At 49.1% G+C, this 12,024-nt stretch overlaps 1 protein-coding gene across 1 annotated transcript; it reads left to right on the forward strand.

Annotated features, from left to right (window-relative positions):
- The first annotated feature begins 1,406 nt into the window (after positions 1-1,406).
- On the forward strand, positions 1,407-10,365 carry LOC119274194. Its single transcript, XM_037554857.1, has 3 exons — positions 1,407-1,555; positions 1,959-5,007; positions 10,249-10,365. The coding sequence occupies exons 1-3, from the start codon at positions 1,407-1,409 to the stop codon at positions 10,363-10,365; spliced, it is 3,315 nt and encodes a 1,104-aa protein (XP_037410754.1).
- The last annotated feature ends 1,659 nt before the right edge of the window (positions 10,366-12,024 follow it).

Consider the following 12,024-nt stretch of genomic DNA (forward strand, 5'->3'; position numbering starts at 1 on the left):
TTCTCCTCGTCCGATGGCCCCGTATACAGTGTGTTTGCCCGCAGCTTCTCAAGTCGTTCCCGCAGGATCTTAAGTTGACATTTAATCGAGCCGAACTCATATGTACTCCACCTCTTCAGTTTATTTCTTACCCCTCCAAGCGCCAAGTGCACCGAGGCCATATCACTTGCCCCGTAGAGCCAACTATCATGCACAGTTTTGTCGTAAGTATCATGTCTTGTCCAAGCGTTTTCAAATCGGAAAGGCCTGCCCATAGCAGCAGGGTCCATCCACTCTGATTTCTTGATAACAATTGAAAGGGCACAATGATCAGACTCTGTTGTTTGAACATGCTGTACGTTGGTATTGTCAAACAATTCCATGAATGTGTCATCCACAAGACCACGATCTAGTCTGACCTTTATATTCTTCATACCATGTTGTCTATTGTCCCATGTGAAGGGGAGCCCTGAATAGCCCAAGTCACACAGCCGGCCGAACTCGACTGCTTCTCGGAATCCTTCCATCTTCCATTCTTCTCGAACATTACCTCCAAATTGTTCAGAGGCATCTAGAATCTCATTGAAATCACCCGCGATCAACCATGGGTTGTTATATTCCTTACGAAGGTACTTCATGAGGTCCCAGCTGCGTTTTCTACGCGATCGCACTGGTTCACCATAGAACCCAGTGAATCTCCACTCCCTTTCCCCCAGCAAACCATTTTGCACAAACACATCAATATGTGATTGACTATATGACTTTAGAGAGACCACCGAGTCATTATTCCAGAAAAGGACTAAGCGTCCACTCAATCCTTCACTTTTCACTCCAAAAGCATTGCTAAAACCAAAACGAAATTTGAGATTTTCAGCTCTCTTATCAGACAATCTGGTCTCCGAGAGAAAGACCAGTGACGGGCGATGCAATCTAATCAGATTGCCTATCTCCTGAACTGTCTCGGGTCGCCCGCACCCCCGACAGTTCAACATTAAGATATTCATTGTGCCCGGCGGTCCCCCTCGAAGGAGGCCGCCGATCCTGCAGAGTTTGTAGTACCATTCCCACCCATATTCTGTCGTTCGTTCTCTGATTCTGAATTCACAGCCGGAGATTGCTCCTGCTGCTGCCCTTCATATGGAATATTAAGAGCCCCTGTCACCCCCCTCGGATCAAGTTCCTCAAGTAATCCATTCTCATCAACTCCTGCCTTGTCCATCGGCAATCTCTTACAAACGTTCTTCACTGAATCTGCCATGTGTACTTGTATGATAATCATCCACCGCATCTCCTCTCCGTCAGGGGGTTTCTCCTCCTCGAAAACCAGGTCATCTAGACCCTCCTCGGTGAGAACCAGCACATGCAACATAGCCTCGATCTTGTCCTTCACCGACCTGCCCGCTGACGATCCCTGACCACTTGTCGCCATGGCTCTGCCAGAACCGATCCGATCTGACAAAGCCTCCATAGGCTCACCTCTCCAGCGTCCCAAACGTGGTCTACCAAGGCCGGGAAAGGGTGCACGACCCCCCTTCATCAGCCCGAGCAGGCAGCAGTTGGAGCAGCCGGAGAGGGAGTAAGACTCAACGACGGCGGCGCCGCCGGAGTAGAAGAAACCCTAAACGAGAGGGTTCGAAAACAGCCCCCCGCCCAGGTGGGCAACGCTCGAGAAAGTCCAACAAGGGGGTCTCGTGATGGAATACCAACTCTGTTGGATTTGATCCAAGATCATAAACACAACACGCTGTAAAATCTTTGGCCAGAGGTTCTTTCTTTTCTTTCTATTTACTCCTCAAAGCTCATGTGCTTATATGCACACATACACACGTACAGCTAGTGCCTAATCAAGTAGGACTTCCAGACTCAAACAGATTCCTATACTCAACTAAGACCACGTCATATGGAACACAGAAAACAATACCTATCACACTCGACTCAGCATCTAACCAAAGATTATTCCAACAAATTTGCTTGTTCAGAGATGTGTCATTGGTATATGTTAAATTATTAGTGTTGCAGCTACCAAAGGCATTCTCACTTATTGACGTGTTTTTATTTCAGCAGTTCTCTGCCAAAGATGTTGACCACGCCACGGAGGGAATATTAACTAATATTTTCACCGGGCTTTCCTACACGGTCATATATTTTGATGGTTGGAATGGATTTGGAGCATCCGCTGTTCTTAGATCCATAGCTGCAGTGCTTCCATCTAGGAGAACCACTCCGGAACTGTACTTTGACAAAATAATTTATATAGATTGCTCAGAGTGGAAAAACAGAAGAGGAGTGCAGAGGGCAATTGCAGAGGAATTGCAAATTGATCACTCTGTAATGGCTATTCTAGATAAGCAAGATGAAGATGATGATTTTCATGGACATGATGAAAGCCTGAGGCATGAGATAGATAGTGTTAGTCAAGTGATTTATCGTACCATGAGGGATATCACATTTGTAATGATTTTTCTTAATGGGGGTGATGATGAAATTGACGTAGGTCTCATGGGTATTCCTCTAGGAAGATATGACAGCAAGAACAACAGGGTGATATGGACCTTCAACAGAAGCTGCCTGAGCATGCATCACGACCATTCCGAGGTAGCAAAAAAGCTAACATATACTCAGCTTTTCTGTTATTGCGATATCAAACTATTGACAAGCTCACAGTTTCTTGGACTGCTACATCAACAAGCTGCTTCCATCGTTGCTCGCAACCCCTATATGCTGGACATCAACCCAACAATTCTTGTAGATTGCTGTCTCTATGAGTTATTCCTGCATTATGATTTCCACACGGCCAGTAAATTTGATTGGGTTTCTCATGCTTCCAACTATTGGACATGCGATGCAATCATACAAGGGGACAGAGCAAGGGATATTTGTAATGCATTCTATCGAGAGATAAATTGGAAGTGTGATGCTTCTCTGCTTGAGGATGTTCTTACAGAGTGTATGAAACAATTGGAGTGTCCGTTTCTGGTAATCAAAGATGATGATATCTATGAAGAAGGCCCGTACCGTTGGATTTCAGTCACATGGAGGAATACAGAACTTCTTGGTATGCAAACTATACCTGCAATGACGAAATCTTTCTTCTTGGCCTTTGAAAGATCTGACCATCCACAAACTTTACCAAATGGATTCTTTGAACATTCAAGCAAGCTTGGTGTGCTAGTTCTCTGCTGGTGTGCCTTCAGTTTTGCATCACCCCCTTTCTTGAAGTGCCCTCGACTAAGATTCCTCGGATTGGACCACTGTACAGATAAGAAAACAATAGGAGACAATCATACAGAGTGGTTATGTTTGTATAGCTTGTGGGTCCTGGACCTACAATACACAAACTGGAATGAAATCTTATCCGAAGAAAAGATGGATCTCATGACTAATGTCAAAGAGCTGAATATAGAGGGAGTCATGGGCTGGCAGTACATAGCTCACCTACAATGCCGGTTACCTAACCTCCAGAGGCTCCGAATAATCAAACCAACATGTCAATGGGAGACATCGCAGGATGTTGATAACTCCTTTACAGATAAGGCAAGTATGGAAATACTGGATTTGTCTGGCAATTGTGACATGAAAATTCTTCCAACAAGCCTATCTAAGGCATGTAGCCTCCGGTTGCTTGTACTTGATGGTTGTGATGGGCTGGAAAGCGTTGGTGGGCTTCCTCCCTCCCTCGAATCCTTTAGCTTTAATGGATATGGGCCAACTTCTCAATGGACACAGACTGTTGAGCTACCTCCAAAACAATTTCGTCCATCCAGCACAACAGATAAGAATGATGTCAGAATATCCAATATCTCCTTAGCAGGCTGCACACAATTGGAGAATTTGTTCTTGTGCTGGCTACCCAACCTTGTCGAATTGGACCTCTCTGGAACAGCAATCAAGATACTTGACTTCAAGACTATGGTGGTGCAAGTCCCAAGGCTCAAGAGACTGTTTCTAATAGGATGCAAGCACCTTCGTGCAATTACCTTTTTGGGCGAGAGTGTTTCTGACCTGGAGTTGATGTGCGTAGACACGCGAGATGGAATTGTGTGTCCTCGGCCATCTATCAGCAAAAACAAACCTTCTGGGCTGCAGATCCATGCTGTTGTTGTGGATGCGAGGTTTACTCACTCCTTGCGTAATCTGATTTCTAATTATATAGAAAATGTTCATTTTAATATCCACTTCACCTCCTCACCTGTGTATGATGGGGTTATTCAATTTGAAGCAACTAGCAAGGATATGATTGGCACCAGTGATCAAGAGAGTCTACATCTTATTCCAACAGACCAGTATACTGATGTCCTTGGGATGGTTGGTGCTGCCCGAATGCAGGCCTTTCCACAACCTCCTAGTACAAAGTCTGATCGGCATGTAGAGATTGCTGAAGGGAGCTTCTATGTTGAAAAGGAACTTGACTCACTGATGGCAAATTATGTGGAATCCCTGCAAGTGCATGATGTCTCGGTACGTGCTATTGTGCCACGAGGCCGTTGGTGGGGCAAGCTTAGGTGGTGTTGCGTGGAGAGGTGCCCAAAAGTGGATACTGTCTTCCCTAAGAATTTATTGGCATTTACTGCATTGGAGAACTTGTGGGTGTCAGACCTCCTGATGGCCCGCTCCATTTTGAGTAAAATTCCACGCTTTAATCAATATAGCGTTATCAGTTCGTTTGGAAATTTACAACGCCTTCAGCTGCGTTCATGCCCCAGCCTCCAGTTTCTGCTCCCAGTGTGGGTGTCCTCCTTCCCCAGCTTGGAGACCCTCCACATCATCCACTGCGGCGACCTCAGCCACATCTTCACACTGGACGAAAAGTACCCCGAAGAAATAACTACCCGCGGCGTACTATTCCCGAAGCTGACAACCATCCACCTGCACGACCTGCCAAAGCTGCACAACATATGTGAGGTCAAAATGGTGGCCCCAATGCTCGCGAGCCTCAAAATCAGGGGATGCTGGAGCCTGCGCCGGCTGCCATCCATAGGTGCCCGTAGCCGTGGCAAGAAGAAGCCAGCCGTCGAGATTGAGAAGGACGTGTGGGACTGTAAGACAATAGGCTTTGGGGGGAACCGGCACAACCCTCTAGGGGTGGCCTATCATATATATATATATATAATGAGGTGGTATACAACGTTACAATATACACGTGTAAATACAGTCTAACACCCTCCCTCAATCTTAGCCACTTTCTAATGAATCTAGAAGGGTAAGATTGCGCCTGCAAGTCTCAAACTGTGGCAAAGGCAATGGTTTGGTGAAGATGTCAGCAAGTTGATCCTTGGAAGAAATAAACTTGATCTGTAGTTGCTTCTGAGAGACACGTTCACGCACAAAGTGATAGTCAACTTCAATGTGTTTCGTTCGGGCATGGAATACCGGATTTGCAGAAAGGTATGTAGCACCGATGTTATCACACCAAAGAACAGGAGGCTGTGATTGGGGTATACTTAACTCCTGAAGCAAGGACTGTACCCAGATAATCTCTGATGTGGCATTGGCCACAGCCTTATACTCAGCCTCAGTACTGCTACGCGAGACAGTAGCCTGTTTCCGAGCACTCCAAGCAATCAGGTTAGAGCCAAAGAAGACAGCATAACCCCCCGTGGATCGCCTGTCATCCGGATTGCCAGCCCACTCTGCATCAGAATATGCTGAAAGACAACCAGAGTCAGACCATGAGCCACCGTGAAACGAATATAGCGCAAAATCCGCTTAACAGCAGACCAATGAGTGTCACGGGGTGACTGCAGATACTGGCAGACTCGGTTAACAGCATAGGAAATGTCTGGTCGCGTGATCGTCAAGTACTGGAGCCCACCAACAATACTCCGGTACTCGGTCGCATCAGAAGAAGAAAGAAGCACACCATCAACAGCATTGAGCTTATCAGTGGTAGACATGGGTGTAGTCGTCGGTTTGCACTTAAGCATCCCAGCTCGCTGCAACAAATCCAGAGAGTACTTCTTCTGCGTCATAACAAGGCCAGCAGCACGAGAAGTAACCTCCACACCAAGAAAGTAATGAAGCTTCCCAAGGTCCTTGACCGCAAAATCAGCACCAAGTGAGCGAACAAGCGCAGTAGCAGCCGACTGAGAGGAGCTGACCAAAATGATATCATCTACATAGACCAACAAGTACATAGTAACCTCAGGCCTTTGAAGAAGAAACAATGAGGAGTCAGCAGTTGATGATGCAAAACCATGAGCACGAAGAGCCATTGCAAGACGAGCATGCCAAGCACGAGGAGCCTGCTTCAGACCATAAATTGCCTTGGACAGACGATAGAGATGATCAGGGCGATCCGGATCAGAGAAACCCGGAGGCTGGCGCATGTAAACCTCCTCCGCCAAGACACCATGAAGAAAAGCATTTTGAACATCAAGCTGACGAAGAAACCAACCTCGAGTAACAGCCAGAGAGAGAAGAAGTCTGATGGTAGTAGGCTTGACCACTGGACTGAAGGTGTCTTCATAGTCAAGTCCAAAACGCTGTCGAAAACCACGAGCAACCAGACGAGCCTTATAGCGCTCAATGGACCCATCAGAATGCCTCTTCACTTTGAAAACCCATTTGGAATCAATGACATTTACCCATGATTGTGGAGGAACAAGAGTCCATGTCTGATTGCGAAGAAGCGCTTGATACTCCTGCTCCATGGCCTCTCTCCAATGAGGAATGCGCATAGCAGCTTGATACGTGCGTGGCTCAGAGGATGGATCTGCGAGAGCAGCAGACATGCACGCCGCTAACCAAGCAACTGTGCCATTGTGACGTTGCTTAGGCTGAAAAATGCCACTCCGACTGCGCGTATGTGGACGTAGAGCAGCAGCAGGAGCCGGCGGAGGCGAAGGTGACGGAGACGTGACGGTCGCCGGAGATGCAGGAATCACCTCAGGCGAGCTCGGGACAGACGACTCCGGGCTGCATGGCGAAGACTGGTCCGACGACAGGGGCTCAGAGGCCATGGGCGAACCGAGGGTGGGCGAGGCCAGCTCCGGTGACACCGGCCCAGACGGCCTTGGCGAGGCGAGAGCAGGCGAGGCCGGCCCTGATGAGAAGGGCCCAGACACCCTGGGCGAGGCAGGGGCGGGCGAGGCCAGGCCTGGTGATGACTGCCCCGACGCCCTGGGCGAGACGGGGACCGAGGAGGCCGGCCCAGTCAGCGGGGTTGCAGGGCGCGACGATGGCGAAGGCAGCCCAGAAGCCAGAGGCGATCGGGCCAGGACGTCGATTGGCCGTGCATGAGCACGAAAACCGAGGCCATGCAGGGGCGCCATGTGCTCCTCATGCACAACAGAAGGTGCCGAGGATGAAGGCGATGGCGACGAAGAGGAAGATGGCGCTTCCAGAATCTCCAAACGAGCCCCACGACCAGTGCCTGCACCATGGTTAGGCAACAATAGAGGAGAATATGCAACATCATCAAATTGGTCAGAAGCAACAGAGGATGAATGCATGACAGGTGGCTCGGTAGTGGACACAGGGAGTTTGGCAAAGGGAAAAACATGCTCATCAAACACAACATCCCGAGAGATGTAGACACGATTAGTGGGAACATGAAGACATTTGTATCCTTTATGAAGAGAGCTATAACCAAGAAAAACACACTTCTTGGAACGAAACTCGAGCTTACGCTTGGTATATGGACGAAGATGGGGCCAGCAAGCACACCCAAACACCTTGAGAAAGGTGTAGTCCGGTTGTTCATTAAGGAGAACTTCAATGGGAGTCTTCATATTCAAAACACGAGTGGGAGTACGATTGATGAGAAAACATGCAGTGGTGAAAGCATCACTCCAAAAACGAAACGGAACAGATGCATGGGCCAAAAGAGTCAGACCAGCTTCAACAATGTGACGATGCTTACGTTCTACTGAACCATTCTGCTGATGTGTATGTGGACATGCTAAACGGTGAGTGATCTCAAGCGACTGAAAGAAGGAGTTGAGGTTGCGATACTCGCCACCCCAGTCCGACTGAACATGAACAATTTTGTGCTTGAGAAGGCGTTCAACATGTTTTTGGAACTGAACAAAAATGTCAAACACATCAGATTTACTTTTGATAAGATAAAGCCAGGTGAAGCGGCTGTAAGCATCAACAAAACTGATATAATAATTATGACCACTAACAGAAGTCTGAGCAGGACCCCATACATCTGAAAACACAAGTTCTAAAGGATGTTTCACCTCACGACTGGACTCCGAAAAAGGAAGTTGATGACTCTTCCCCTGCTGACAAGCATCACACACTGCTACATCTTTATTACTAGACACACTAGGAAGCTCATGACGACGCAAAACATGCCGGACAATAGGTGTGGCCGGCTGACCAAGACGAGCATGCCACTGTGACGGAGATACCCGAACTCCACTGAAGACGCGAGCGACGCCAGGATGCTCCAGACGATAGAGACCTTGGCAGAGCCGCCCACTAAGAAGAATGTCCCTTGTGCCCCGATCCTTAATAAAAAGATCAAAAGGATGAAATTCACAAAGCACATTATTATCACGAGTGAGTTTAGGAACTGAAAGAAGATTACGTGTCACAGATGGAACTCGAAGAACATTGCGAAGTTGAAGACTCCTATTGGCATGTCTAGTGAGAAGTGATGCTTGACCAATATGAGAGATGTGCATACCTGCTCCATTGGCGGTGTGGATCTTGTCGGAGCCATGGTAGGGTTCACGAGTGTGAAGCTTCTCCATCTCACTGGTCAGGTGCTCTGTCGCCCCAGAGTCCATGTACCAGTGGGGATCAATGGAGTAGGACTGAGTGTGTCCATGTGGCTTCTGCGGCGGCGGACGATCAGCCATGGCGACCTGACGAGCAAAGTTGCGTGTATCCTTCCCGTCATTGCCAAGACCAAGAAAACCCCGCTGGAAGCGCTTGTGACACTTCGAGGCCCAGTGCCCATCGCGACCACAAAGCTGGCACACACGTGGACCGCCAGCCCCTGGTAGCGTCACAGTAGGAGGAGGGGCCGAGGCGGGTGGTGGTGACTGCCCCGAAGGAGCCCTGGATGAAGCAGAGGAGCGACCACCCTTGGTGGCGGCGTTTGCCGAGAGGGCGTCGTTGCCCCTGGATCGGCGCGTCTCGACTCGTTGCTCAGTAAGCAGGAGGCGTGAAAAGACCTCGTGTGCTGGCATGGGCGTGGAGTTGCCCCTCTCATTGATGATCTCGACTAGGGCGTCATACTCCTCATCAAGACCATTGACAATAAACGAGTTGAACTCGGAGTCGGTGAGGGGCTGTCCAATGGAGGCCAGCGTGTCGGCGAGACTCTTGACTTTGTTGTAGAACTCAGTGGCGGTGGAGTCAAGCTTCTGACACTCCCCAAGTTGGCGACGGAGTCCAGATACACGAGCCTGCGACTGTGCCGCAAACGAGCGCTCAAGAATAGTCCATGCCTCGTGGGACGTCTTGGCGAAGACAACAAGCCCAGCAACGGCCGGAGAGAGCGACCCCTGGATGGAGGAGAGGTTCGCCTGATCCTGCCCTGTCCAGACACGGTGAGCCGGATTATAGACCGGACCATGCACGCTGTCAACCAGCGCAGGAGGGCAAGGGAGAGAGCCGTCGACATAGCCAAGCAGGTAGTGACTCCCAAGAAGCGGAAGAACCTGCGCGCGCCAGAAGATGTAATTGTCCGACGACAACTTGATGGTGATGAGATGGCCGAAGTGAAACGGCGGCGGCGGCTGCGATCCCATCGAGGAGACTGGCTGAGGTGAGAACACCGTGGAGACAGTCGGAGGGGCAGCCGGCGCGGTGACAGAGGGCGCGATGGCCGCGGTTGACGCCGCGAAGCCTGCCAGCGCGACGTCCTCCGCCACCAGCGGCACAGTGGCCGAGGGCGCGACAGCCGCGGTTGACGGGGCGGCGGTGGTGTGGGCCACAAGCGCCTGCCCGGGCGAAGTAGCAGCCGGCGGGAGCGCGAAGAGGGAGCCGACGCTCCATGTCCCAATCGGCGCCTGAAGGGAGGCGGCATCCAGGGGCCTCGAGAGAAGTGCCGCGAGGGAGGCCGGCAGAAAACCGGTGGCGGTGGAGCCGGACGCAGCGGCGGACGTCATAGCAGTCGGGCGACGGCGGCGGCGGCGGTGGCGGCGGCGGCGGCGGTTTAGGGTTTTTAGGCGGAAGCGGACGTAACCTAGCGTGATACCATGTAAGACAATAGGCTTTGGGGGGAACCGGCACAACGCTCTAGGGGTGGCCTATCACATATATATATAATGAGGTGGTATACAACGTTACAATATACACGTGTAAATACAGTCTAACAGGGACGCTCTGGAGTGGGACGCCGGTCACCGCCCCGACCACTTTGAGGCGCCCATCCACTCGCGCTACTACAGGGAGAAGTTGCACAGGGTCTCCGTCCTCAGGTACTGATTATCCATGTAAATGACTTGTGAGTCACATCTGCCACTACTCCTGAATCCTGATTGCATCCAGTTACTGACAATCTTGTTTCTCCGTGTCTCTCACGTATGTTGCCCAGGTGAACTCTGCATTGTGTTGTTTCCTCCGTTTCTGGATCACGCGTTTGGTTTACTTTGTGTGCTTGCTTGGATTGCTATTGGCCTTGTTAGGCGCGAGCTTATGGTGGCTCTCACCATTTATTATATTGTGGATTTCAATAACAGACTGACGGGAAAAACAGCGACTATCTGTGTTGGTTGCTGTCAAATTTGTGCAAGTACATTATTACGTCGACACTAGCTAGCTAGTGATTAGGAATGCAGCGATCACATGTTTTGGTTTTACTGACAACGAATTCAGCACAGGATTCTGATCACGAATGCCTACTACTAGTAGTTTATTCATAACTGATAGTAGTACGCAATTCAGCATCCAACGTGCCTACCAACAAAAGGAACTAGGCGAACGGCGGCAGAGTTGAGAATTGTAGCAACAATTCGCTAGTAACATCGCTCTGATCTGCAGAACAATTGGACAATGGTCACTAGCTAGGAGAAGTAAACAAAGTTGGCGACACATGGCCCTGGCCAGTGGCCACCACCACCAGCGACGGCACGCTCTCACACTGCTCGATCCACCCCCAGCATTCCCTTCGCCTCCGGGGACCTGCACTACTTCCCTACCCACTTGGCGAGGGATTTTTTTTTTTGAAACTATGATGATTTTTATAGCAAATTCGGATACTATACACCCTAATGGAGAAAAATCAAAAGTATCACCCCGTCGGCCTCCTGTTGGCCGAAAAGGGACTTTTCATCCTCCTGTTGGCCGAAGAGGGACTTTTCGGCCAACCGTTGGTCAAAAAGGACTTTTCGGCCAACCGTTGCCCAAAAGTAGTACTTTTCGGCCAACAATTGGCCAAAGAGTCCCTCTTCGGCCAACACCTGCTCTACTTTTTAGAAAATTCATATCAAATAGGATTTTTAGTATTTTAATTTGATTATTTTTGTATTACATTAGAAATTTTATGAAGTTTCTGTAGATATCAAGTTTGACTATATTTGAAAGTTTGAATTTGAATTTTCATGAATTTTCTCAAATCACTAGATTGCCTATAATTTGAGCTAGGAGTATTTTTTTTAGATGATTCTTTTTTACTACTGGTTTTTTGTGACTTTGTTTATCAGTAGTAATTAATTGGTGAATTTTAGGATTCTTTGGTCCTTTTTGGCCAACGGTACGCCGAAAAGTCCCTCTTCGGCCAACAGGAGGCCGACGGGGTGATACTTTTGATTTTTCTGCATTAGGGTGTATAGTTTCCGAATTTGCTATAAAAATCATCATAGTTTCAAAAAAAAATATCCTTGGTGAGGTACCTCCCCTGGCGGCGGCGAGGCACGCCTCCCGTCGTGCACACCAGTTCGGCGTCGGCGGAGAGTCAGGTGGCGAGCAAGGAGAGTACTGTCTTCTTTCTTTTGCTCTGCTGTCTTGTGTTTGTTTTGCATAGTAATACTCTGTTTTTTTCTTTTTCTTTTCAGAAACCGTACTACTCTGCTTTTTGCAGGATTTCGATCGAGTGAGCCAGCATATTTCGTGTGTTGGGCTTTTGATTGCATGTATTCCCCTGTC

Source organism: Triticum dicoccoides, chromosome 3B (assembly GCF_002162155.2).
Source record: "Triticum dicoccoides isolate Atlit2015 ecotype Zavitan chromosome 3B, WEW_v2.0, whole genome shotgun sequence".
Classification (NCBI taxonomy): Eukaryota; Viridiplantae; Streptophyta; class Magnoliopsida; order Poales; family Poaceae; genus Triticum; species Triticum dicoccoides.